Below are 26,833 nucleotides of genomic sequence, written 5' to 3' on the forward strand. Positions count from 1 at the left end.
ATGTGTAGTCGCATCATTCCGCCATGCCGCTAGGAGATGCAATTGCAACCGGAGCAGCGTAGCGCTGACAGGCCCACACCCACACGGGTTGTTGCTGTGGTTTCTGTATCACTCTCGTGTTGTCTAGAACTTTCCTGCTACTACAGGACTACTCCTCCACATCTCTTTCAAACACATGGCTGCCGAACGGCAAGTAACACAAAACAACATGATGATTTGTATTTTAACCTTTGTATTTAATTTCTTGATGGTTTGTCTCTGTTCCTTTTTATAGCAGTTTTCCCGATAGCTTCATTGACGAGAACCCTCAGAAAGCTCTGGAGGTAAACATCAGACAACTTCAATCGCCCTTTAGCTTTCAAGAGTTTAACCGAGGGTTATTTCGGTCACCGTTAACACACATTTCAGCGAGTATATCTACTGATCTATTTTATACATCCATTTACGTCAGTGTTGGCTAGCATTGTACTGTAGCTATGAGGCTACGTTATTGTTAGCTAGCCACCGTTAGCTCTCTGTTTACGGTGTTGTCGTCAATCCAAATCACGCAGATTAAAACACATGAACCGCTAGTTTACTAGCTGCCGGTGACTTATTTAAAAAACTGTAAACAAACGCCACTCAAAGCTGATGAAGTAGTCAGACTGTCAATATCACAGCCCTGTTCCAGATTGCTGTCAGTAAATACTGCATGCATACTGTGGGAAGTGTATAGTGAGGTATTGTTGCCGAAGGTAGTTATTCCATATAATAGCAACACCCCACATTATCTATTGGGAAAATGCATTCTTTTTTTTTTGCGATAGATCTTTTTTGTTATGGCTTAACATATGCCTAAACATTGTTTGTCAGTAAAGCAGCACACTGCAAGTGCATTAATAATGATCCACTATAAATGAAATTCTAGAACCTGTGCAAGTTGTACAACCACTATCCGACCAGAACACTTTTAGATTGGTTACTGGTTTGATGAACCAAAGATAAGAGCTAACTATGTGCAAATCTTAATTTCTTACAGGTGTTGAATGAGGCCTTGGAGGCTAGCTCCGACAATGCACAGTGTTTGTGCCAGCGTGCCTATGCCCACATACTCGTCAAAAACTACAGCCGTGAGTTCACTTTAGAACTGGTTTTCAGGAGAGATATGTTCCATTACACCACCGTGGTCAGGGGTAGCATATATACTGGCTACAGTGCTGGAATCCCTGCTAACATGTACTGGGGTTAATTCCCAAAGTCCATAGTATGACATTGTCTATGTTGAGATGTAAATCAGCCATGATTTCGTTTCAACCCACTACAGGTTGCTGTGCGTGCATGTTTTTGGGCAGCTGGTCATCCATTAAATTCCAAACGAGTATTTAGCAGCTCCCATAGCTGTATCTTTGTTTGGTCAACAGAAGTTGGTGCATATGAACTGCCTTGGCTAGATATTTTACTCAAATAGTGCACACAAACTAACAAATCCACAAGTTTAGATTCTGTGTTAACACACCACTGCGCATTGGAGCTGGGCAATCGAATTTTGATCGTGATTTCGATTTTAGCGTCAAACGTCACTAAACTAATATAATCGAGTTTTAGATTTATTTTTATTTTTTTAATTTAATGTTTTATAGAAAGTGCAGAACAGCTGGATACATATATGTACATTATTTTATATTTGAACATTTTATTTTTGACCATTTTGTATTTTTGAATAAATACATCATGTTTTCAAACTCAAAAATAATCGTTTGAATAATCGTGATTTCAATATTGACCAAAATAATCGAGATTATGATTTTTTCCATAATCGAGCAGCCCTACTGCGCAATGCTAAAAAACTTAAAGACTGAGGCACGCAGACCAAACAAATGGCACTGCCCAATACGGAACGAGTACCCTGTGAGCAGGGGTGAGAGGAACAAAAATAATGGTTGATTAACATCTCGACAATGTCAACAATAACCTGTGTTCTGAGCCAACCAGCCAAATCCTATAAGCAAGATGCATAATAACCTGTGCCTGCTCCTCAATGAAATGCATATCACATCACTTTAAGTGACTTACAGCTACTTCCAGTGTACTGTACACATAGTGTCTGCAAAGTGTACACTACGTTACTTTGAAACTTATTCCCATCACTTTAAGTCTATACATTTCACTTTTGCTGATTATAGACAATATAATATGACTATAATATCATAAGACAATGTTATTCTTCTGCTCAATGAAACACTGTCAGCCTCTTGCATGGCAGAAAGATGATTGTCTTTCGCTGTTGTGTAGAAACTCATTGAAACAAGCCCCGATTCTGACCTGTTGCTATGCTCAGCTAAACCTTTTACTTGTCATTCAGTTGGTTCAAGGGGAGCTGTGATCAACTATTCTAGTGGTTTTCTTAACTTAATATGCCTCACTGTTACTTAAGAAAGAGGGAAAATGCGAATTCTAAACCAAACAAGGCTCACAGATCACACTTTGGATGAATATGGACTCCCTTGTAAAAGAGATTCTGAATCTCAATGGGATTATTCCTGGTAAAATAAAAAATAAAATGAAATATCTAAAGACGCGCCAAAAGCAAAAGGATAGTTAAACTTTTTTGGCCTTATATTTGTTTAGGCTAAACATTGTTGATGGTGCTTAATAACAGAACGGCCAACCCTAGTGAACTGTAAAAAGTGGCCGTATAGGTCAGGTTAGAAATACACTCATTAAAATCCCCTTCTGAAAGCTTTATCCACCCGTGCAAATTAGTTTCTCTTTGGCTGAATATCTCTGTAATGAAACAGTAAACTAGGTGTTACTCCGTTCCTTTTTAGTGTCAGTTTTTTTTGTGTACTGCTGGAGCCGAAATTAATACTTATATATGATGATGCTGTGCGTGTGCGTGCTTATGTTTGAATAGTTGCCATTGACGATGCCAAGCGAGCCAGTCACCTGAAACCCAACCTTCCGTTGGCCTTCCTGCGGAGAGGGTACGTTTTGTTGAGTCACACATACTTATTTTAAATTATTGATTACAGTTCCCGTATCATATTTAAAAGTTCTGCACGATTTTTGTAGTATTTAGAGTATATACGTTGAAATAAGATGATGACACTGTTAATCCTGTGAAGGGAATTCACATTTACAATTTGCTGTTGCAGCGGCAAATTGTAGAAAAATAAACACAGTGCAAGGCCTGATAATAATTATGAGATACAAGATGTATATACATATAAGACCACAGCGAGTGGGCTTTGGAAAGTAATAAATAAACAACATTTTTATGAATAAGCTGTTCCCCAGTTGCATTTATGGTATAAAATACAAAACTGGCACAGATGATCAAAGGTGAACAGGCAGCTTTTCATATTATACTGTCTATATTTAATTATTAATCTGTAAGGAAGCTTGTACAAGGACAAACTTTCAATGTTGCAGCCTCTCATAAGAGTAACAGTAATGTTACCCTAATGGATTCAACCACTTCTCTCTCTCTCTCTCTCTCTCTCTCTCTCTCTCTCTCTCTCCCTCTCCCTCTCCCTCTCCCTCTCTCCCTCCCCGTACGCCTGCAGAATAGCCGAGTACCACCTTACCCAGTATGAGTCATCACATGCAGCCTTCACTCAGGGCCTTCAGCTGGACAGTGAGTACACACCGGCCCAACGTCTGGGGGGGGGGGGGGATGGCATCATCGTGCACTAAACTTCCTTACCCTTTGAGTGTCCTTCCCTCTTTTTATTTTTTATCAGTCCTATGCCTCCGTCAGATGTAGAAGGGCTTGATGTTCATCCTAGAATGCTCATCCTTTTTATCCTTTGTAGTTTCTCCTGAAGGGAATTGTTGTCCATTTATTCAGGTATCCCCAAATCAAAAAACAATAAGCTATAATTGCTTTAACTCACTCTATTGATCCTCAATGGGAAACTAGGGAGTCAACACCTCAGAATAAGAGGACAGTATATATATATATATATATATATATATATATATATATATATATATATATATATATATATATATATATAAAAAAAACATTAATAAATGAATACAGTACATTACTCAATATCGACACCAAGTCACTAATCACCAGTGCTTAATAGCTCATTTTATTTATTCATGTGTTCTGCTAGTACGACTCCAGGTCTCTTCATATCCCTGTTGGATGCACAAGTATTCAGAGTCGGCCGCCGTAGTAATTCGGATCACAAATCATGTTTACTTACATCCTACTGGTGTGAGTAAGTGCCTCTGTGCATTCATCTCATGTTTCCTCATTCATCACTGACATCCCAATGAACTGAACGGCCTCTGTGTGAGGCATTGCTCTCCGAGGCAGGGAAATGGTGGGTTTATTGACTTCAGAGAGGACATTGTCTCCCACCCCGTCTGTCATGCAAGCACATGCCAACCGAGATATTGGAAAGGAATGACCTTGGAAGAGCTTTGTTGATTGCGATATAGGGCGGGGAAAAAAATCCCAGACAGAAATCTTGAAAGTGCTTGAAACTGAAACCTTGCCCGGCAACAGACTTTAAATATGCGAACCATAAGCCATGCTCTTCCCCTTGCTGTGTTCTTCAGGTTCTGACAAATCCTTTCAGATATGGATCCGGCGCAGCGAGGAGATGATTGGCAGTAAGTAAACGATATTTGTTTTATGAATTTCAGCAATGTTCTGCTAAAACCGTTCTGCTAAAGTCCCCATCAAAGGATTTGTGTGTGTGTGTGTGTGTGTGTGTGTGTGTGTGTGTGTGTGTGTGTGTGTGTGTGTGTGTGTGTGTGTGTGTGTGTGTGTGTGTGTGTGTGTGTGTGTGTGTGTGTGTGTGTGTGTGTGCTTGTTTACCTCATCTCTGACACACACACACACACACACACACGCACGCGCGCGCGCGCGTGCTTGCCCCCATGGCATGTCTTCAGTGTGATGTTCAAAAGCACAAGCTGAAATTAACCCAACACCCTCTCCTCCTGCTACGTACCCTCATGCCTGCTTTATATGCCCCATGTGCGTGTGAGCGAGCTGTAAGTCTCCGCCCCGCTACATGAAAGAAGTGTGCGCCCCCCCCCCCCGACTCCCTCGCTGGCTGCTGTCGTCTCTCCACCAGAACCACCCTGGCAGGTTTCCACCGGCACTGTGTTTGCACCACTGACAAACAGGGCTCCTGGGTACCCCAACATGCACACATCACATTCACAACCCATCACATACACAACACATCACATACACACCTTCCCATCCCAACCCTCCGTCTTCCCTGTTTGGAATACGTTCCGGACATTAGAAGCACCATGAATGTTTCTCTGATTGTACACACACACACACACACACACGTCTCAGGGGTTCTGATGAGCTGGCTAAATAATGCATGACAACGTGCTGGTTAACTGCTCAGGACAGACCCGGGCTCGCTGGGCCTGTAGTGGGCGGGTCAGCGCTGGTAAACAAGTGTATGCGGGTGATTGATTAGTAAACGGTAGCACGCTTTGACATGAAAGCCAGGCCTTTGATCAGCTCCGAGCAGGGAGATGCCTGAATTATGCTGGATGTGTAGCGACCAGCCGATACGGAGAGCTTGTTTACGCGGTTAGGTCCATCTCCTGCACAAATCCAAAGTGGATCGGACTGAGTTGTTTTGTTCTCTTCTGTTTATTCTATCTCTAACGGACCCAACCCGCTGTGTAATTATTTGGTGTGGATTTATCTAGCGCGGGTTACGCAAGGTAACCGTGTGTATGTTCATGCCGGAGTCAGTGCTCAAGGTTTTTTGCGGAGAAGGCCCAGCTGTGAACGTCACAAGCAGCTGCAGCTGGGGAGGACACCGTATGTAGGCTAACTATTAGACGAAGGGCGAGATGAATGATGATGTGCTGGCGCATTGTCCTCCTGATGGAAATTGAACACATTTTATTTTATTAAAAAAAAGAACGCAAAACAGATTTTCACTGTCTGTATTCGTTAACAATTGATGGATTCACTCTCTTGATCTGTCTCTGTCTTTGTCCCCGTCTCTCTTTCTGTCTCGTTCTCCGTCTCTGTCTCCATCTCCGTCTCCGTTTCTCTCTCTGTCTCACTCTCACTTATATCTACATTTTGTTTATCTATTTGTATATATATTTTCTCTCTCTCATATATTTATCCTCTCTTTTTCTCCAGAGCAACAGAGTCAGAAGGGCAGCTCGGACAGGGTGAGTGTCTCTACCTAGCCACCGGGGGGCACTGTTGCTCTGGGCTACTGTGAGCCTGGGGCCACACTGCCCACAAGGAACTGTTTTGCCATGAAGATAATGTTTGTTGTTGAAATAACTCTTCATCTCTTTTACATTAACACATAACACATGCTTATTTTATGATGTATGTTCATGTTTTATTCCCCGTCAGACTGACCAACAGACAACTACGCCTCCTCCTGTCAAGTAAGAACATATTAAACCCCCGGGTTACACGCCTAAAATGTTAGCATGAGTGTTTTTCTATAATTATATTTCTTAATTACAGTTACTGCTGTGTAAACATACTGTGTTACCATCCTGTGTATGTTATTGTGTCTGGTCCTGTACTGATCGGTTTCCATAGATACGACTGGTACCAGACAGAGTCTCAAGTCATTGTGACGATCATGGCCAAAAACGTCCCCAAGGATGGAGTGTCTGTGAACTTTGCAGAGAGAGGGGTATGTTCTCACTCCTGAATGCACTTACAGACCAGCCACAATGCACTTAAACCCTGCCACAATGCACTTTAACCCAGCCACCACAACAAACTTAAACTAGCCACTACACACTTAGATCCAGCCCCTACAACACACTCAAAACCAGCCACTACAACAGGCTTCAATCCAGCCACTACAACACGCTTCAATCCAGCCCCAACACACTTAAACCCAGCCACAGCAACACACTGTAAACCAGCCGCAACAACACACTTAAAATCATCCTCAACAACACACCTAAATCCAGCCACAACACACTTAAATCCAGCCGCAACAACACACTTAAAGTCATCCACAACAACACTCTTACATCCAGCCACAACACACTTAAATTGAGCCAGGTCACACTTAAAATCAGCCACAACAACACTCTAAAACTAGCCAAAGCAAACCTAAAACCAGGCACAACGTAACATTAAAATTGAGCCACAGAACTCTTAAAACCATTCAATACACACCTCAAACAAGCCTCAACACAAAAAAATTGGGGCTTTATGTCTGATATGCAAAGAGGTGTGTGTGTGTGTGTGTGTGTGTGTGTCCATGTGTCCATGCACGCTCATTTTGTGTATGTAACACAAGGAAAATCATAGGACTTTGAGGGGTGTCCTGAGGCGAAAGGCATTAGATAGTTATTCTCACTGTGTGTCACACACACACAGTGAATCACACTCTTTCCCCAGTCCCCAGGGGAGACATCCATACCTCCAGTGGTGCCTTGTTACCCCGTCCCCCAAGTGCAGATCTGAGAGCAGTTTACCCTCTCCGGGTTCCCAGCTTGCTAATTGAGTGTAGTCGGAGAGCGAAGCAGCGCTAGGATCAGTGGAAGAGCCCTCCGGGGAGAGAGGAAGGGAGAAGCTCCCTTTTATTCTCCCCTTCTTTGGTCTCGTTCCTTGTTTTTCCTTTCTGTGTTCCCTCGCTCCTTTTCCAGGGTAAGGGGGGAGTGAGGGGGGAGGGTAACTGCATCCCCCCCCAGTGGGGAACGGCTTTGTGTTTCACTTAACAGCAAACTGAATTTATTTCAAAAGCAAAACGAAAAATTGCAGGATGTAATGGGCGGCGATGATTGGCTTGCCTCCGAGTTTATGTATGGCTGCTGTATGTGTATCGCATAAGGTGTTTTCTGCACCTCGCATGAGGGCTGCTGGTTTTGAACGACGCCACTTCCAATTATCTGCACCGGTGACCCGCTCCGTGTCGGTTGTGTGCCCAAGAGTCGTGTACGGGAATTCAACCACCGAATATTAAACGATTATTTGTCGGATTTTAAATGAATTAAAACCTTTTTTAGAATCCTTTTTAATATTATTTTCTTTTTATTTTACATTCTATCTCCTGAGGGTGTTCTTTGGTTTTTTAACTTTTCAAAGGCCCCTCCCCCCCTTTCATGTGCAAGTCAGAAAGCGTCAGGTTCATCGGTGACACCCCCTCGTTACTCGTGCTTTACCAGGACAGCGTGTTTTGTGTTCCGAGCACTTCTTTGGACGCTGAGTGGTGGTTGGGATCCCGCGTGGTGTTGGAGCACCGCACTGCCAACCACGAACCCCAAGGGCTGGTCTCAGGAGAGACCCAATCCCTGGGGGGTGGCTGGTCTGATATCACCCCAGGGGTCTGCGATTACACACGGGGGGGGCACGGCTCACATATTAAAACCTTCATCTTGACTCGGGAGAACAATCACACCACGTACCAGCGTACATTTCGGAGACGCCAGAAGTACCCGGTCTACACATGTATTTATTAAGCGGGGTTTGCAGGAAGCGATAGTCGTACTTAGTGAGTCATCACTCACTCTGGGGAAGAGTGAGAGATGAAGGCATGGAGGAGAGTCCCCCAGCTGTGGTCCTGATGCCCACCCCTCATCCCCCCCCCTTTGAGTGACAGGCTGTTAGGAGCTGTCTGCAGCCTCCGTCAAGACGCGCGCGCGCGCACACACACACACACACACACACACACACACACACACACACACACACACACACACACACACACACACACACACACACACACACACACACACACACACACACACACACACACACACACACACGTGCGGATCCTCCGTCCCTCAGTGGTCACGCCCTGGCCATGGGCGACAGAGACGGGAAACTGGCTGGCGTGACGCCAGGCCGGACGAATATTCCTATGGACACGCTGACACTTTCCTTCTCTGTCCTGCTCTCTCTCTATGTCTCTCTGTCTCCCTCGCTCTCTCTGTCTGTCCATCCGTATCTGCTCTTGATGCTGTTCTGGTGTCATTTCAATCATATATCTGTGGTTTCTTTTTTTTCCAAAATGCTTCATTTTTACTTGGCCGTTTTTGCAGACAAACTTGTGTTCTTCAACCCGACCCTGTTTGTGGTCACGGTACGATCCAGCAGGCTAAGAGCAGCGGCATCTTCATGGAGACGGGTGTGTCAGAACTCAGATTTCCGGAATAACTCTTGAGTAATCACAACCACCTTGTTTTTAAGAAGTCATGCAAAACCTTGGAGGTGCAAGAAGTGCTGAAAAAGGCAGCTGGGCGAGCTGTAGAGCCTTTCTGTCCGTGACGAGTACGCTGCCCGCCCTCGAAGGGTATGGAGGGTGGGTTTCTCTGGAGCGCTACGGGTGGGGAGGGGTCTGTTGGTGATAAAATGAACATGGTTAATAAGTTAAGCTTATTTGTGATTAGTGCTAAGGGGGTGTTGAATTGTGCTTCGGGGTAGTGTGTTGAATATTTCATGTATTTTTAAGGGTGGTTTGTTTAAAACCCTTGACTGTAACTTTCCTAATGCAGCCTTTCACTCCACACAAAAAATACCTCAAAGAGAAAGTTTCTCAAAAATAAAACGCGCCCACCCGCAAGTCAATCCGTGTGTGTGTGTGTGTGTGTGTGTGTGTGTGTGTGTGTGTCCGGTCTCACTGTGTGTCCCCTCTCCTCTTTCCAGCTCTCGGCGACGGTGCCTTTGACCTCAGGGGAGAATTTCAGCCTCGACCTCCACCTCCTCCACCCCATCGTCTCCCAGCAGAGCACCTTCAAGGTCCTCACAACCAAGGTACCAGACACACACACACCCCTACCCCTTTCGCCCTCCGTCCGTCCCTCTCTCCTGACCCATCATTCACAGCCTCTTGTCCTCTCTTGACCTGTCGCTCCATCAAACTCTCGTCAATCCCCACACACACACACACACACACACACACACACACACACACACACACACACACACACACACACACACACACACACACACACACACACACACACACCTACCTAGCTAGCTCTAGGATTAGGATAACATTGACACCCATCTAAGCTCACTTGACATTGCTCCTGTGGCTTATTGCTTTAGGTCACTGCTAGACTCTAGGTGGGTGATATGTTACTGCTTTAGCGCGCTAGCCCTACGCTACAGTCCCGGCTTACCACTTTGGCGTACCATCCCCCAAGCAGGCAACATGCTATAGACACAGGGTATTGCTTTAGGGAACTAGCCTGCAAGCAGAGCAACACGCTAGAGTCCCAGCTAACCGCTTAAGTGTACCATCCTCCGAGCAGGCTATATGCTATTGACACAGGGTATTGCTTTAGGGAGCTAGCTTTCAATCAGACTACATGCTACAGACACGGCTTACTGCTTTGCAGACCATACACCGAGCAGGCTACATGCTACAGACATAGCTTACTGCTTTAGCATGCTATCCTTCAAGGCGGCTACAGACACAGCTTACCGCTTGAGCATTCTACGTACCGCTGCTAATACAACTTCTACCTTGAGTCGGCACCCAATCTGATTGCGTACTGCTGGGTTCTGTTTGAAGGATGAGCCTCTTATCACATCCCGGGATGTAATTAAAAAGAGCAGAAGTAAATCCTTAGCGATACAACGGCTTTAGTATCACACCGACACCTGTGATGGTCTTTTTGATACTCTGTGTTACCACCCCGAGATTAAAATCTAAAGCTACTCCGCGCCCCAGACAGGGAGGGGGTTGACGGTTGCCTCCTTTTTAGAATTCCTTTTTAATACTGTTTAAAACCTGTAGCCGAGTGGTTAAAAACGTGTAGCGGAGTTGAAGGCTAATAGGAGAGTTGGGAATTCTGGGGCTTATTTTTTTTTCATACTTTGCTCATGCTGATTGGTTAGCCCCAGTTCATCTCTCGGGCGATTAGGGGAAGCTTCAAGCTTTTGTTAAAAAAAAAGGAAGAAGAAAAATCGACACACTCCCAATTCACTCATGCATGGGAAGGTACACACACACACCCATTTTACTGGTGAGGACCTTGACTTTACACACACACACACACACACACACACACACACACACACATTAAGCCCCCGTCCTCTGAGGGTTCCTTGGCGCCGTGGAAGGTGATAACGGCCCTAATGAGGAGGACGGGTCCGTTTTAGCGGGAGCTAAATTAGTGTGTGTTCAGGAGGATGTGGGTTAATGAGAGGGAGAACGAGAGAGCGAGAGCTCCCGGGCCGGCTGGATGAGTGCTGGCTCAGGGCTTCCATTAGAGACTCTCCACCTGTCCCGTCCCATCCATCCCCGTTCAAATCCTTTCATTTGACGGACAGCTCTGTGGCTCGACCCGCCAGCGCGCTAACCACACAGTCGATGCAAACGGCGGTGACCCCGGGTTCGATCTGACCTCTGCGTTCCTATGCTACATGTCCTTCCCCCCCTCGCTTTCAATCAATATCCCTGTCCGTCATCACTGTTTTGAAGGCATTAAAGCACTAAGAATGATCGTAAGAAATGTGAATATTTAAATAATAAACCCCTTTATTTGAATTATGTGGTTATTGGCATTCTTGTCGTGTCCCCCAAGAAAGCCCATTAATCCATCTTCATAAAAGTTGTGATTTATCTGGATGTTTTAATTATTGGCAGCCCTGGCATGCCGCAGAAATTATGAACGAGGTTTTTTGTCAGAGATCGCGATTGTGTGAATATTTGGCCTCGCTCGTAGCTGTGACTGGGATGGTCCTTGGATCAAATTCAAAATTGGACAGATCAGCCTCTGGCAATATTAATTAATGTTGCTCTTGATGTCACTTCTAATATACACTGTGTGCTGAGTGTAGTTTTTTTTAAAACTGTCAAGCCAAGCACACAAAAGCCAGCACGGATTTATCTGGTGGATGCTCTTTTACAAAATCCCCTTTCATTCGTTTTATGAGAGCCAAAAACCATTGTTTCTTTGCTCTTAAAAATGTCTGTTGAGAAGCCTCCATTCACAGAGCACAATAGCCATCATAAAGGCTCGTGATAATGGTTTTCTAATAAGGATTTTTGCGTATGGATAATGATTTCTAATCATGGTTTCCATTGAGACCACCTGAAAACATGAATACTCCTTGCTCTCTGCTCTAAGAGCAAGGAGTATTGGTGGTCTCAATAGCAACAGAAACATGCTGTTTCTGGGAACGCAAGAGCAGAACCAAAAGAGTCTCTCTCTCTCTCTCTCTCTCTCTCCTCTCTCCTCTCTCCCCTCCCCTCCACCCGCTCTTTAAAGAGTTCCTGTGCCAGAAAAAATAAAAGCACATGCAATGAGTGGTCATTTACTCACACAGACACACACACACCAAGTTGTTCAAAGTTTCCCACTCGCGCACATCACTCATTCATCCCTTTTCCATGGCAACAGTGGACAGGCCATGCCGACAGCGCACGTGGGCTGCAGCTTAAACAAGAGCTCAGTCTGAGAGAGACCAGGGGGTGGGGCTTAGTCTCTCTCACTCCTGCTCTCTCTCTCTCTATCTCTCGCTCTCTCGCTCAAATCTCTTTGCTTTTCTCTCTTTTTCTCATTGTCATTATCTCTCGCTCTCTCTGTCTGTCTCTCTGTGTCACTCGATGAATCACATGCACACTTACACACACACACACACACACACACAAACCACTTTCTCTTGACCTGACTCGCTCTCTCTCTTCCTCTTGCTTTCCCTTTCCCTCCTGACCTGTCGCTTTTTCTATCCCTCTCTCTCTCTCTCCTCCCTCCTTTTCCTCTCGCATTCGCTCTCCTTATCTGTCAAACCCCCTTCACTGCTCTCTCTTACTTGCACATACACTCAGGTGTATACACACCCACACAGACACACCCACCCACACACACACACACACACACACAGCTACCGCGGGGATAACATTGACACTCATCCGAGCTTTGGGAGGAGGTGTTGGGCTGGGTGGGGTGGGGGTAGAGGTGGAGGCTGGGGGTGGTGGAGGTGCTGGAGAGGTGGGGGGCCATGGTCTAAGCTTTCCTTCTCCATCACAAAGCCCCGAGTGTTCTCTGGTCCACTGGGCTCCACGGGTCTGTAGGGCTACACACACGCACACACACTCGCTCACGCACACACTCACAGACACATGCTCACACACAGGTTAGCAGCATTCTTGTCGAGAAGGGAATGCTGAATAGAAGTGACTCAGGTTAGGTGTGTGTGTGTGTGTGTGTGTGTGTGTGTGTGTGGGGGGGGGGCACTGACATGCATATATGCAGCTAAGGGGCTGGCTTATCTTTCTCCATACGTGTCAGATTGAAATGGGTTGTTTTTATTTATTTATTTGCGATGGGGTTTAATTGAGGCGGTGGGAAGCTGGGGAGCACGGTCAGATGAACCTCCTGAATCAGCACATTGACTTGCATGTGTAATGAGCTCTGTCCCCTGAGCTGTTGCAATCCCTGTCTGTCTTCACGTCTCCCTCTCCCACTTTCTCTCCCACTCTCTCTCTCTGTCTCTGTGTCCCTATCTCCATATCTCCTCCTCTCTTTCTCTTGTTCTCTGTCTGTCTGTCTCTCGCTTTTTCTCTTGCTGTCTCTCTCTGTCTATCTCTCGCTCTGTCCATTTCACTCTATACCTCTCTTTCCTCTCTTTCATTCTAAGGTTTCTCATCTCTCTCGCTGTGTCATTCTGTCCCCTGTTCTCTTCCTCTCTCTTTCGCACTCTGTTCTTGTCTCTCTCCCTCTTTCTCTGGCACTGTTTATCTCTCCATCTGTCTCTCTGTGTTTTGCTCCGGTTCTTTCTCACTGTCTCTGTGGCAGAGTCTCTGTGTGTATGTCTCACACTCTCTCTCTCTCTCTCTCTCTCTCTGTCTCTGTCTCTGTCTCTGTCTCTCTCTGTCTCTCTCTGTCTGTCTCTCTGTCTCTCTCTCTCCCTCCTTCCTTCTCGGTGCTACCCTCTAATAGGCTGCCCTCCACTTTACGCTTCATCTCCTCAAAAAAGTTAGCAAGCAGGGGCTAAGCCACACACGCACACACACAAAAAAAACACACACACATGCAATGTAAATACCTGCACGGAAGCTGCACATATTCACAGTGTACCCTAAATACCCTCTCACAGTGAATGTGTGTGTGCTGGCCTTAGCACATTATCGTCAGAGCGACCTCCTCCTGTCCTCCACCCTGACAGACATTCCAACCCCAAGGGTCACCGCGGCAACAGGGAGCCAATTACACACCAGTGTGTTTGATCAGAACCGACGGACACACACACACACACACACACACACACACACACACACACACACACACACACACACACACACAACCACAAAGACACAGATGCACAACCGCAAACACAATGGTTCCAAGCTCTCCACTGTGCCACTCACTCCCGGGGTTCCAAACTCATTTTCTCTGCATGTCTCTGCTTCACTTGGCCTGTTAGCATCTCTCTGCTTCACTTAGCCTGTCTGTCAGAGGGCTGCAGAGACCTTCTGGTGACTCAATCAGTGAGAAAACAAAGACATGTTTAGTCCAGATGTTTGTTTTGGGATCCGTCGAGATTTCCGAAAGCATAAAACAGTAGCGACAGCTGATCCCAACAGAGTGTGAGTGTGAGTGTGAGTGTGAGTGTGAGTGTGTGTGTGTGTGTGTGTGTGTGTGTGTGTGTGTGTGTGAGTGAGAGGGTCTTTGGCCCCTAGGCTTCTGTGGGTGGTTGCCCTGTTTGTGGCTTTGCTGTCACATCATTTTAGTAGCTGTTGCCCCCGTCTGTGACACACACACACACACACACACTCACACAAACAGAGGGGCATTGCGTGGCCTTTAACACAGATGTGGCAGCAGATTAATGTTGTATGCTTATGGAACACTTGTACACACCCAGACACACACACAGAGGTTCATGCCAACCACGGGGAAAGTGCATGGCCCACACCACTTATCTCCACGCACATACAGTCACGCTGAGCTGCACCAAAAGCCGCAGACACACACGTGGAGTCGGTGTAAGCGCTGACACACACACGGGTGATCTATCAGTGTAGGAGCACCTGGAAGAGCGCTCACCTCTGCTGAACACACGCTCTCTTGCTGCACGCCTCCTCACTCCCACCGCTCTCTCTGACTCTCTCTCTGACTCTGTCTCTCTCCCTCTCTCTTTCTGTCTCTCTGTCCCTCTCTCTCTCTCTGACTCTCTCTCTGCCAATCTCTCCGTCCCTCTCTCCATCTTTCTCTCTCCCTCTCTTTCTGTCTCTCTCTCTCTCTCTCTCTCTCTCTCTCTCTCTCTCTCTCTCTCTCTCTCTCTCTCTCTCTCTGCCAATCTCTCCATCCCTCTCCTTCTCGCTGTCCTCTTCTTCTCATCCCCGTTCTCTCTATACCTGTCTTGCCCAACTCTCTACCTCTCCATCTCTCCTTTGCTCAATCTATTGTTCTTGCTACCTGCCTGTGTTTCTATTTTCGTATCTCTCCCCTTAATGGTCCCCGTTCTACCTGTCTGTCCTTGTGCTCTCACTCGCACTGTCTCTCTCTGTCCCTGTGCTCGCTCTCTCTCTGTCTCTCTCTCTCTCTCTCTCTGTCCCTCTCTCTCCGTCCCTATGCTGTCTCTCTGTCCCGACACCTTCATAAATGAATCATCTCATTGCCCAACAGAGCAGAAATGTTCTGTAATTGCACTGACACACCGGCGCTGATTGCAAGGACACACACACACACACACACACACACAGATGTTTTACATATTAATCCCATACACACCATGGTGTACGGCACATACTGCAGCTTGCGTGTCTGCCTGGCATGTAGCCTGTCAACCGGGCTCAGCGTTAACACTGTGTGTGTGTGTGTGTGTCACACCCTCGTTCTCCTCGCTCCTAGTTTTCCTCGCTCTACCATTATTCTGGTGGTTTAATGATTTGGCCCAGATGCTGCTGCGAGGAGTTAGCATCCCTCACACCCACGCACACCCACACGTGCGAGACGAGTGCACACACACACACACACACACACACACACACACACACACACACACACACACACACACACACACACACACACACACACACACACACACACACACACACACACACACACACCTGGCTGTCAGACAACTCGTTAGTGCAGTATGTCTGTCAGAATGGTCTGAGATTGAGCTGTGCCCCGGCATAGACCCACTGATGCGCTCCCGAGTCGCTCTGTCTCACACACACACATACACATACACACACACTGGCAGGGCGGAGGCCTATTGTCAGCAGGCAGCAGCTCCCTCTGGCCTGGTAACAAGGCTGTGTTCATCTCCTGCAGCTGTGTTGGGCTCACGCTCCGCTACAAGGCTGCAGAGGACGAAGCATGACGGCCCAAGAGTAAACGCAAATTACAAACTCTCTAAACATGTGCATCCCGTTCTGCTCCTCCTCCTGTTCCTCCTACACCACCTCCTCCTCAGGTGGAGATCAAGATGAAGAAGATGGAGGCCATCAGGTGGGAGAAGCTGGAAGGAGAAGGACAGGAGCCCACCATCAAGCACTTCAACCCCAGTCAGTATAAAACCATCTCTCTCTCTCTTTCTTTCTTTCTTCCTTCTCGTCTATCTCTCTGTTCATTGCTGTCTTTCTCTCGCTCACTCTCTCCTTCTCTCCTCTTTTTTCGTCTCTCCTCCTCCTTCCTTCTCTCTCTCTCGCTCTCCTATGTTGAGTAGTGTTATGTGTTGTTTCCCTGATGAAACACAGCATTCGCTCTGCTGCCGTTTCATCAGGTCGACCCTGAAGGTAGGCAGGAGAGAGAGAGAGAGAGAGAGAGAGAGGTGTGATGGCTCAGGATGACTCAGGATTTACACTCCTACCTACGCCCGTCCATTACTGTCACGAGTAGTACTTACGTAAGGCTGTGTGTGTGTGTGTGTGTGGGCAGTTAAAGTTGTCCTTGTCAGCTTCGGGGTGTGGAAGAGATGTTTAGATTGGATTCGTAAAAAAGTAAAAAGTTTTATCTATTTTTTTGGCCATCACCTTGACTGAACAGGCAGCGACCCGCCTGCCGCCGCGGCTCGAATTAATCTCCCGAAAACGGCGTAACGTGACTTGCATGAACGTAGGTTATCTCTTTGTTGTTTAGCAAATCCGCGGCGGCGCTACAAGTCAGCCCCCGGCCAGACACGACTCTGATACGGATATCTTCCCGCCTAGGTTCACGGCGAAAAAGTCGCCGCCGACCGTATCTTCCGTTTCCACGTTCTCCAGACCGAACTGAACACTGACAACGGAAAAAACGTTGGGACAGTTTTCCGACTCGTCCGAAAAACGGAACACCTGAAGGAGATAGTTTGACCGATGCTATTACCCCCTGTCCCCCTCCCACCCAGACGAGAACCCGTCGTCCTCCCAGAGTGTGGGCAAGTGGGACAAGATGGTGGTGGACATCAGCGAGGAGGAGAAGCAGGAGCAGCTAGAGGGGGACGCCGCGCTCAACAAGCTCTTCCAGCAGATCTACTCGGACGGCTCGGACGAGGTCAAGCGCGCCATGAACAAGTCCTTCGTAAGTGGAACGCCGATCGCTGTCCAGCATCGCCGCCGCCGGCAACGTCAAACGCTGGTTGTTTTCGACGTTGGTGTCGGCTTGTTGGGGCCATTTGTTAAAGGGCTTAACACATCGTTACCGTCTCCCCTGGCTCCCCTGAAACACCTGTTATCAATGTTAGTCAAAGACGCTTTCCTTGGGCCGATTATGCCCGAGAGCATCACGTGGCTGCCATGAACATTAAAGGTAACATTTTATACCACCAGGTGTGAGTGTGATAAGCCGTTACAAGCCAGTGTGAAAATCTGCCTCTTCTGACATCACAAGTGGGCGTGTCCACCTAGATGTCAGAGGGATAGATGAGCAACGTTTGCTACAGTCCACTTGGTAGGCTGGTAGACTGATCTACCCAGCACACATCTAGGTGGACACGCCCACTTGTGATGTCAGAAGAGGCCGCTTTTCAAAATGGCTTGTAGCGGCTAATCACACACCTGGTGGTATAATATGTGACCTTTGACAAAAGCTATAGTGCCCTTTGAACTGTCCTGAGACAGCGCTGTAAGGATTACTTTTCCCCAGATTATAGCAGCAACCAATATTTCAGTGAGGCCAGGGGAGACGCCGCCGATGGTTGGATCCCCCAGACTGGAGGTTCAGGGGGTCGTTTGGTCACAAACAGGTGGGAGGATTGCCTAGCAGTCCGGGCGCCTCCCAAGACAAGAGGTTCCTGATTATCCCTAGACATCTTTGATCAAGATGGCCAACCCACACCTACACTCGAACAACCTGCATCTAAATACAAATCACTTGCTCACTTTGGATAACAGCGTCTTCTCTGTAGTTCATAGAACATTGTAATAAATGTGTTTTTCTTCACCAAAGGCAGAATAAATTACCACATTTGGTTGCAAAAACGTTGGGTTTTAGGTTTGAGCTAAAAGCTTCTGCCCGGTTGGTGGTGGGATTAATGTGCGTCCATAAATTTGAAGTGACAGAATCTCCGCTTGGCAAACACAAACAAAAATATTAAAAGAATCCTTTCTCAAACTTTAGACAAAGCACGGGATTTGGACTAGACGCATTATTATTATTTTTTAGCATTCAGGGTTGGTTGCCAATTCCTTTGTGTGTTTTAAAGTGAACCAGATTAATGAGCCTTTGTTAGGCGGCCCGAAAAAGTTCTGTTCCTTCATAGACTTAATTAATGTGGGTGTGTTTTTTTAAAAACAAGCGGCAAGGAGATGCTGAGCGGAAATTTGAAATCAGACCGCGGCCATGAAAACAGAACATTATCCGTGATTAGTTCTACCATCTATAATTACATCCCAGCGACTCTTTTCCTCCAATAAAATGGAAATTAATAAGCTGCAGTGGGAAGCCGCCAGTCCACCATTTTTAACCACTGTTAAAACCCGGAGAGGCTTTTGGGTAGTCGTGAGGCTCCGTACTCAGCGTCCTGGACCTGAACTGTGCTCTCTATCCCCCCCCCCCCTCAGATGGAGTCAGGTGGTACAGTCCTGAGCACCAACTGGACGGATGTGGGCAAGAGAACAGTGGACATAAGTCCGCCCGACGATGCAGAGTTCAAGAAGTACTGAGCAGCTCCCTCCAGGCCCCTCGCTCTCTCGCTCTCTCTCGCTCTCTCTCGCTCTCTCTCGCTCTCTCTTTTTCCCTCTTTCTCTCCATCGCTCCCGCTCTTTCCCTCTTTCTCTCTATCGCTCCCGCTCTTTCTTTCTCTCTCTCGCTGTCTTTCTTATCCTTTCTTTCTGTTCCTCCTCTCTCCTCTCTCTCTCCTTTATCCTCCACTACCTCTCCTTAGTGGAGGTCACTGCTCCTGAATGCCCACCATGTTGTACTCGGGGTGGGGGGGGGGCCTCTCTGCCGTCTGTCCCCGAGGGCCGTCTGGCCGTCGCCACAGCCGAGCGGACCCCGGGCGAGAACCACGGAGCCACATAAAGCCTGATGCTCCACGCCGCGCTCCGGGGAGCAGCCATTGAGCGACGGGCCGTGGGGTGGTGTGTAACAGGGGGGCAGAGGGGGGGCGAGACGGTGGTGGAGACCTTTTTGTGTACGTTCTGGTGAATCATCATATCTGATTTGTAGGAGAAATGAAAATTGTATTGTGGGCTCTAGTGAAGAAACGGCAGCGGAACAGTAAAGTGTTTATTTTTGGACTCCTTTTGTTTGATCGCCCACCAAGCCTTTCCTACTGGGACCTGGGGAGGGGGTGTGCCATTGAACCCCCTGCCCTTGTGTAAAATAAATAGAAAGATTTAATGATTCATTGTTGACCCCTACGGATGACGTCTCAGTATGCGTGGTTGATTTCTGCAGTGCTGTTTCTCTACACTAGGTGAGAGGGGCTGGGGACCTGATAGGATTATAACCAAACTATTGGAGCTCGGTTAGAACCGTGGAGTCTCCCAAGCCATGCCAACCAATGGGGCGATGGCTTCAAGCCATGCCAACCAATGGGGCGATGGCTTCAAGCCATGCCAACCAATGGGGCGATGGCTTCAAGCCATGCCAACCAATGGGGCGATGGCTTCAAGCCAGGCCAACCAATGGGGCGCCATGGCCCTGTCCTTCTCTAGCGTGATACTACTAACCCTGGGTGTAAATATTAATAAGAATAAAAAGCAAAAGGACATACCGTTTGGCTTGCACACCCTTCTGTTATTTTGTGACCAAACGCTTCACAAGAGGCCTCAGGGAAACCGGTGACATTCAACACAACGCGGGAGGCCTGTCAGAATACCGAGGGGTTGGGGTGGGGGGAGAGATCCCTGTTCCGGGCCCTGGGTCTGGGCAGTCATGGGGAGCGGCTGGAACACCATTACGTGCTTCCCCCAGCGTCACGTGTGCACGGTGGCTGTTGGCCGGGCCGGCCACGCACGCACGCCAGCATTAATATGGATCAGTCGACAAAACCACATCAAGCAGCTCGCTCCTAGTGTCGACATTAAATTCATAGCGCTCCGTTTCATCTCTGGGCACGATCAAACGCCCCATCGCGTGGCTCCGGGTGTGGAATCTATAGCCTTTCCAGAGCTACCCTATCTCACACATGCACGCACACTCGCATACACACACACACACACACACACACACACACACACACACACACACACACACATAGCGCCTTCACCCTACCCCCGCCCCTCCCTACTTCTCCAGCCCGGAGCAGAGGCTTCTGTGACATCAAACGGAGCTAAGCGCTTTGCATCGTGGGTAAGATCTGGGGAAGTGTGACGGCTGCACGGGGTCTTTAGTCTCATTAAAGAGTTCTGGAAATGGAACTTGGAGCCGTGGAAGGGTTGTAGAATGTTCCCCCTCTGCTCAGCCGCTGCTGGGACCCTACCAGATGTGACACATCCTGGGGATAAGAGTCGGAGTGGATGTCCCTTTTGTTTTATAGCCCTGGAAACAGGACGGTGTCTCTAGTTGAAGGGGTGCATTGTGAGTGACACTTGCAGGACATTTATTAAAGGCAGAACAATTTTCCTTTTAAAAGAAAAGAAATACTTTATTCATTGATATTGCACTGACAAATTGTTTCTTTAATGTAGATAAATATACGTTGCTAGAAAAAAAACATTTTGTATGTATATATGTGTAGAGTGTGTGTGAGTTGGCTACACAGAAGCAAAAGAGAAATGTTTCATAGGTGTGCTGGAAGGTAATAACACTAGCTCACTCACACACGGCAGACAGTAGACCTCTTTCACTGGAGCCATTTATGTTTAAAATGAAATAGGTTTGAAAATGCATCATTCATGTATTTTTGGTCGATCAGGTATGATCGACAAAAAAATCTAAATTATAAATACCTTCAGAAACCCTCGCTCTGCTCCGTGGAGCTTTACAGACCTCACCAAGCGGACGCGAACCCGCCGGGTCGTTAATAGGTTCACTGAATGTTAAGAAGTTAACTCAGTTTTTCCCGCGGTCTATAAAACGGTGCTATTAATTTTTATTCATCTTCAATTAGAAGAGCGTTTGATTATTCACGGTCGGATGGAAGCACCGTCTACATGCAACACGCATTGTGTCCTAGATTCCCTGTACTGTGCAGCCCAGCGGACAGGCTTCCGGAAAGCTCCGAGCACCCAGCGACACCTCAACCGAAATAGACACCCCACTCGCACGCTCTCCCCCTCAACGTTGGTAACCCATCGTGTTTTGTGACCTACGACCCCACGTGTAAGTGTAAATGGCAAAAAAAATACGCCCTTCGGCTGAGTCAGATAGTTTAGGACAAAAAGGGAGTAGCCGACACGTAAAAGAACAGTTGAAATGTACAAGTAAAGACTTTTAAAAACAGCCGACAGATCATAAGGCACTTGGTATCAAACATTCAAACCCATGTTGCGCCACCCGCTCACGTAAACTCTATGGGTGGGGGGGAGAGGTTTCACCGTAACCCGCCTCCTTTCCCTTCCCTCCCATTACTCTCCTTGCCATCCTCCTTTCCCCAAACGACACTCCTCCTCCTCTACCACCGTGCCCCCCTATCCTTTCCGGGCTTCTTCAGAGGGGTCTCGCCCCGGGGGTTTGGGGCGGGTCCGGTTTAGACCACGCCCAGGATGCGGGCCATCCACCAGGTGCAGGGCATGATGGCGCGGCAGACCACGCGGCAGCCCCGGTAGTGGTAGGGCCAGGGCTCGTAGCCGCCAAGGGGCTCGCACACGCGCTGGCACTGGGTGTAGCTCCGCCGGCACTCGGCGCAGCAGATACCCAGGTGGTCCAGCATGGGGTCGATGGTCATGGTGCCCCCCTCGCCCTCCTGGCCTCTCTGGGGGGGGGGGGGGGAGATGGGGAAGAAGGAGATGAAGAAGAGGATGAGAGGGAGCGCTGCAGCAGTCGTAGTCGTTCTGTGGTCGTTGCACGTACAGGCGTGGTCGGGGGTTTTCGTTGGGGGGGGGAAGTCTGCACAGCCCGTCTCCGTCGCCGTCGCCGTTGTTGTTTTTGTTGTGATGCTCGGGAGCGCGGGCGCGTTTCAAACCAATTAAAGATGCCTTCCGACAGGCGGCGACGGCGGGGAGGGCAACTCGTCAGATGTTGGTTTTTGTTGTCAAATATTTTCTTTTTCAAGGCACGCAGCTCGTAGCCTCTCCCCCACATCCCCCCGCCCCGCGCCGCCCGGCGAGCCCACCCCCTCATCTGCGCCTGTCAAGACGCTGTGTGTGTGTGTGTGTGTGTGTTTGGGGGAGGGGGGGTGTGTACGCTTCATTCTCATAGGGGGGGATGGAAGGGACAGGGGCGGATTAGCAAGCCAGAGCCCTAGCATAGGGACGTGTGTGTGGGGGTGTTTGTGTGTTTGTGTGTGTGTGTGTGTGTGTGTGTGTGTAGGGTTGTGCAGCGAGGGCATGAGGGGGGCATGGCGACTGTGGGAGGAGGGGGGTGGGATGTATTCACGCACAGAATTATTCACAGAGCTTTAACTTCTAAAATAAAAAGTGTGTGTTTGTGTGTTTGCTTGGTTGGCCTGTGTGTTTGGTGTGTGTGTTGGGTGTGTTTGTTTGGTGTGTGTGTGTGTGTGTGTGTGTGTGTATGTGTGTGTGTAGGGGGGGAGAGGAGGGGGGGGTCTTGAGAAAGGCATCCCACATACACACACATTAAGAAGGAGCAAATACCGACCAACACACACTCTGGATCGAGGCCGTGCCCCTGAGCCCTGGTCCCTCCCCCGTGTGACCCCCACCACCTGCCAGCGCTCAGCCAGCTGTGAGAGACCCCCCCTCCAGGTGTAGCCCCCACATACACCACTGGGTCCCCAGCAGAACAGATCCCCATTAACCCACCAGACCCCCCAATGGACCAGACCACATGTAGACCCCCAGTAGACCAGACCCCCAGTAGACCAGACCCCCAGTAGACCAGACCCCCAGTAGACCAGACCCCCAGTAGACCAGACCCCCAGTAGACCAGACCCCCCAGTAGACCAGACCCCCAGTAGACCAGACCCCCAGTAGACCAGACCCCCCAGTAGACCAGACCCCCAGTAGACCAGACCCCCAGTAGACCAGACCCCCAGTAGACCAGACCCCCAGTAGACCAGACCCCCAGTAGACCAGACCCCCAGTAGACCAGACCCCCAGTAGACCAGAGCCCCAGTAGACCACCAATGCTCCACTGCTCCAGCCTACACACCACATTTGGAAAACCTAAATGCAGGAATCCAGAACAAGATCCAAAGATTACGACGATCACAGCCTGTATTGAACTATGCATTACAATCTCCCCCTTGGGACATATTTTCATGAATATTTTGTTGTGATTGGTCGATAATAACATGGATCCGGTTGTGGATTTCTAGACCCCGCTACTCAGGAACGAGCCAATGAGCCAGCAGTGTGCTAGAGGGCCTCACATGGTAGGGGTTCTCCGGGTTAAACTCCGCCTCCACGTCCTCTTCCTCCTCCAATCCCGGGGTCTGGCGACGGTGGCGGCGTTGGGCCTCGTCGGCACTCCTCTTCTTCTGTCCGCCTGCGGGGGTACACCATCATCATCATCATCATCATCCTCATCCTCATCCTCATCCTCCTGAGCCTCAGCACGGGGGTCGCGACCCCTCATTTGTCGGGTCGTTGTATTTAACGAGGAGATTAAAGGAGAACGAATGAGCTGCCACGGGATTTGGCAGAGCCACACGACGTTTGCTCTCATTTCCTTTTTTTTATGTGACATCAATTGATAGTAAATATCTGTTAGTGCACCAGCCAACGGCGTATTTAAAATAAATAAATAGAAGCGCTGGAGGATGAAACAACAAACAACAACCTATAATTCACTGGTGGTTACGGAGCAAAACAAAATTAAAACTGGATCTTAAATTCCAGTCTTGGTGTTGTTGACTATCAGCCGTCACCATGACACCTTCTATGGATCGACTTCAGCCTTTTTATGGTTGCTTTGATGCAAGGCGACTTACAGGGAATTTTAGATAAACATAGTTTAGGAAAAGGCAGAGGTTAGGGCATGTGACTCAAGATGGCCGACTGGTTAGACGTCCAGACCCTTGCTGCTGTGAGTCTGACACCCTGACCATGACTATACCATGGCGCTCGGTTTCTGGGACCTACCAGAGGTATAGGTCGGGCGGAGCCAGAAGATGGGCAGGTCACCGCACAAGTCCTTGATCTTGTTGCTGAGGAAGGCGGAGTCAGCGAGGGGCGTGTCGCCCGCGATCCAGATCAGGGAGTCCTCTTCAAACTTGGCCGGCATTACCTCGTCCTCCTACAAGGTGAGAGGACAGGGTTTATGACAAAGGTCTACAAGCAGAAGAGGCAGGGGGAAACCAGGGCGAGGCGTTAAAGCTAGGGTCGGCAATTTATTTAAGAAGCACTTTTTGGTCATATTTATTCAAGTTTTTTTTACATCTCGACAGCAATCAATAAATCAAATCCCCTGATAAAAAGGTGAGTATACTTTCAAAATTTAGCTAAGTCTGGCTGGTTTCTCTGAACTGCCTATTCCCTAGCTTTAATAATAATAATCGTAGTTAAAAAGAGCTTTTCAAGGCATGGAAATTGCTTCCCATCATGTGTTTCACTATATTACACTCATTTTGTCAAGTCTCCGAATCGGTCTTCATGTATTTCAAAATAAAGCTCTGTTCCCCTGCTCTGCTCAAACTCTCTAACCCACATTAGCGTCGCTGCTAATCGCGACATGGCGTGCTGTCATAGCGACAGAGACCCCCCCCGCCCCCCCCCCCCAGCCTGGTACGGTCTGTACTAGGAGACAGGTCGCTGCTCCGCACCGCGCCACGTCAAGACTCATTAAAAACATCTCAGGGATGGAGACGCTTATGGACTAAAAATAGGAAACATCCCAATCTCCCCTTCTCATGTCACTCTCTCTCTCTACCTTTCTCTCTCTCGTTCCACCTCACTCTTTGCCTCTTGCTCTCTCTCTCTCTCTCTCTTGCTCTCTCTCTCTGTCTCTCTCTCTCTCTCTCTGCCTCTCTCTCTCTCTCTCTCTCTCTCTCTGCCTCTCTCTCTCTCTCTCTCTCTCTCTACCTATCAGTCTCTCTACCTCACTCTCTTTGTCACTCTACCTCTCTCTTATTCTCTCTCTCAACCCTCTCTCTCTTCCTCTCTCTCGTTTTTTTTAATAGCCACAGATAAAAACTAATGAGCTATCCGGTGGAGAGAGAGATTCTGCTAACACACACATACACACAGACACACAGACACACACACACGCAGGGTGAGTCTTCCCTGTCAGCAGCCCTGCGGGGATGAAACGGGGGGGGGGGGGGGGGGGGCTCTTATTGCAGCGAGCCGCTCTCCAGACAGATGTTTGCCCAGCGCTATTCGTTAACCTCCCTGTGTGTGTTTGTGTGTGTGTGTGTATGTTTTTGTTTGCGTGTGTATAAGTATGTGTGTACGTGTGGAATGACTGAATGTGTGTGTGCGTGTGTGGGGGGGAGTTTTGTGTTTGCGTGTGTCTGTGTGTATGAGTGTGTGTGTGTTTTGTGTGTGTGAATGATTAAATGTGTGTGTGTGTGGGGGGGGGGTGGGGGGTGTATGAGTATGTTTGTATGTGTGTGTGAGTGATTAAATGTGTGTGTGTGTATTTCTGGTTTGTAAGTTTGTGTGTGTGGGTGTGTGAGTGTGTGAGTGTGTCTGTGTGTGCGTGTGTGTGTCTGCGCCCAGTGAGGTTACCGTTGTTTTCACATCAAATCCTTAAAGCAGAGTGTCCTCTCATAAAGGATCCACTGACCTACTGTGTGTTTGTGTGTGTGTGTGACTGTGTGTGTGTGTGTGTGACTGTGTGTGTGTGTGTGTAGCCAACCCGTGTTTGTCATCTCTATAACCAATAGAGCTGATAAGCCCTGAGCGATAATATATATAAAGTATATCTACTATCTACAGAGATATGAACACACACAAAACCAGACACGACATACACAAACAGACACACATTGCCAACTGTAAAACAAACAATTGTTTAGAAGCCAGAGGGACACTTTAGGAGCAGTCCTGCGTGAGGAATAATGGTGGGTGTGTGTGTGTGTGTGTGTGTGTGTGTGTTTGTGTGTGTGTGTGTGTGTGTGTGTGTGTGCGCGAGGGCATCTGTGTGTGTGATGTGTACATTTAGAAGCAGATGAGGTTTACTCAAAGCCTAATGATTTCAATTATAACAGGGCCTCTATTCAACCGTGGCAAGAAGAGGTAATGTGGGCTCTCTGTGTGTGGGTGGTCTTGTTTGTTGTTGTTGTTGTTGTTGTTGTTGATGATTTGCGAGTGGGTGGAGCACCCTACCAGGTCAAGGGTCAAGGCTTCCTTGTTGAGGGTGTCCACGTCTGGGAGGCGGGCCTTCACTTGGGTCTTGATGTAGCATTTCTCTCCTCCTGCAAACCGGATCCCTGTGATCCCCTGAAGATAGATAGGGGGGAAGATAGGAG

The 26,833-nt window shown here is 48.1% G+C and overlaps 2 protein-coding genes across 3 annotated transcripts in view; one reads left to right on the top strand and one right to left on the bottom strand.

The window, feature by feature from the left end:
• The first annotated feature begins 82 nt into the window (after nucleotides 1-82).
• Nucleotides 83-20,644, top strand: sugt1 (SGT1 homolog, MIS12 kinetochore complex assembly cochaperone). Of its 2 annotated transcripts, none has more exons than XM_079751215.1 (13): nucleotides 83-189; nucleotides 275-323; nucleotides 1,019-1,109; nucleotides 2,894-2,963; nucleotides 3,546-3,616; nucleotides 4,555-4,608; nucleotides 6,128-6,159; nucleotides 6,353-6,387; nucleotides 6,548-6,644; nucleotides 9,614-9,721; nucleotides 16,349-16,439; nucleotides 17,261-17,433; nucleotides 18,915-20,644. In XM_079751215.1, the coding sequence occupies exons 1-13, from the start codon at nucleotides 176-178 to the stop codon at nucleotides 19,014-19,016; spliced, it is 987 nt and encodes a 328-aa protein (XP_079607341.1). In that variant the 5' UTR covers nucleotides 83-175; the 3' UTR covers nucleotides 19,017-20,644. The 2 variants fall into 2 exon arrangements, with proteins under 2 accessions (XP_079607341.1, XP_079607342.1); XM_079751216.1 differs by having other exon boundaries at nucleotides 106-189; nucleotides 278-323.
• Nucleotides 20,645-21,988: 1,344 nt separating this feature from the next.
• LOC307086145 (leukocyte cell-derived chemotaxin 1-like) overlaps nucleotides 21,989-26,833 on the bottom strand; it is a gene marked incomplete at both ends in the record, with an annotated part of 7,053 nt that continues 2,208 nt past the window's right edge. The window contains 4 exons of the mRNA XM_079751222.1: nucleotides 21,989-22,213; nucleotides 23,792-23,907; nucleotides 24,504-24,657; nucleotides 26,691-26,804. Coding sequence (XP_079607348.1) covers nucleotides 21,989-22,213; nucleotides 23,792-23,907; nucleotides 24,504-24,657; nucleotides 26,691-26,804 — 609 coding nt within the window. The remainder of the gene's footprint in view (nucleotides 22,214-23,791; nucleotides 23,908-24,503; nucleotides 24,658-26,690; nucleotides 26,805-26,833) is intronic.

Source organism: Pollachius pollachius (genome assembly GCF_949987615.1).
Source record: "Pollachius pollachius genome assembly, chromosome: 14".
Classification (NCBI taxonomy): domain Eukaryota; kingdom Metazoa; phylum Chordata; class Actinopteri; order Gadiformes; family Gadidae; genus Pollachius; species Pollachius pollachius.

Excerpts from the sequence above, each read along its gene's own strand:
- sugt1 (XM_079751215.1), top strand. Across the intron at positions 4,609-6,127 it reads CAGCGAGGAGATGATTGGCA|AGCAACAGAGTCAGAAGGGC; the intron begins GTAAGTAAACGA and ends CTTTTTCTCCAG. Across the intron at positions 17,434-18,914 it reads GCGCCATGAACAAGTCCTTC|ATGGAGTCAGGTGGTACAGT; the intron begins GTAAGTGGAACG and ends CCCCCCCCTCAG.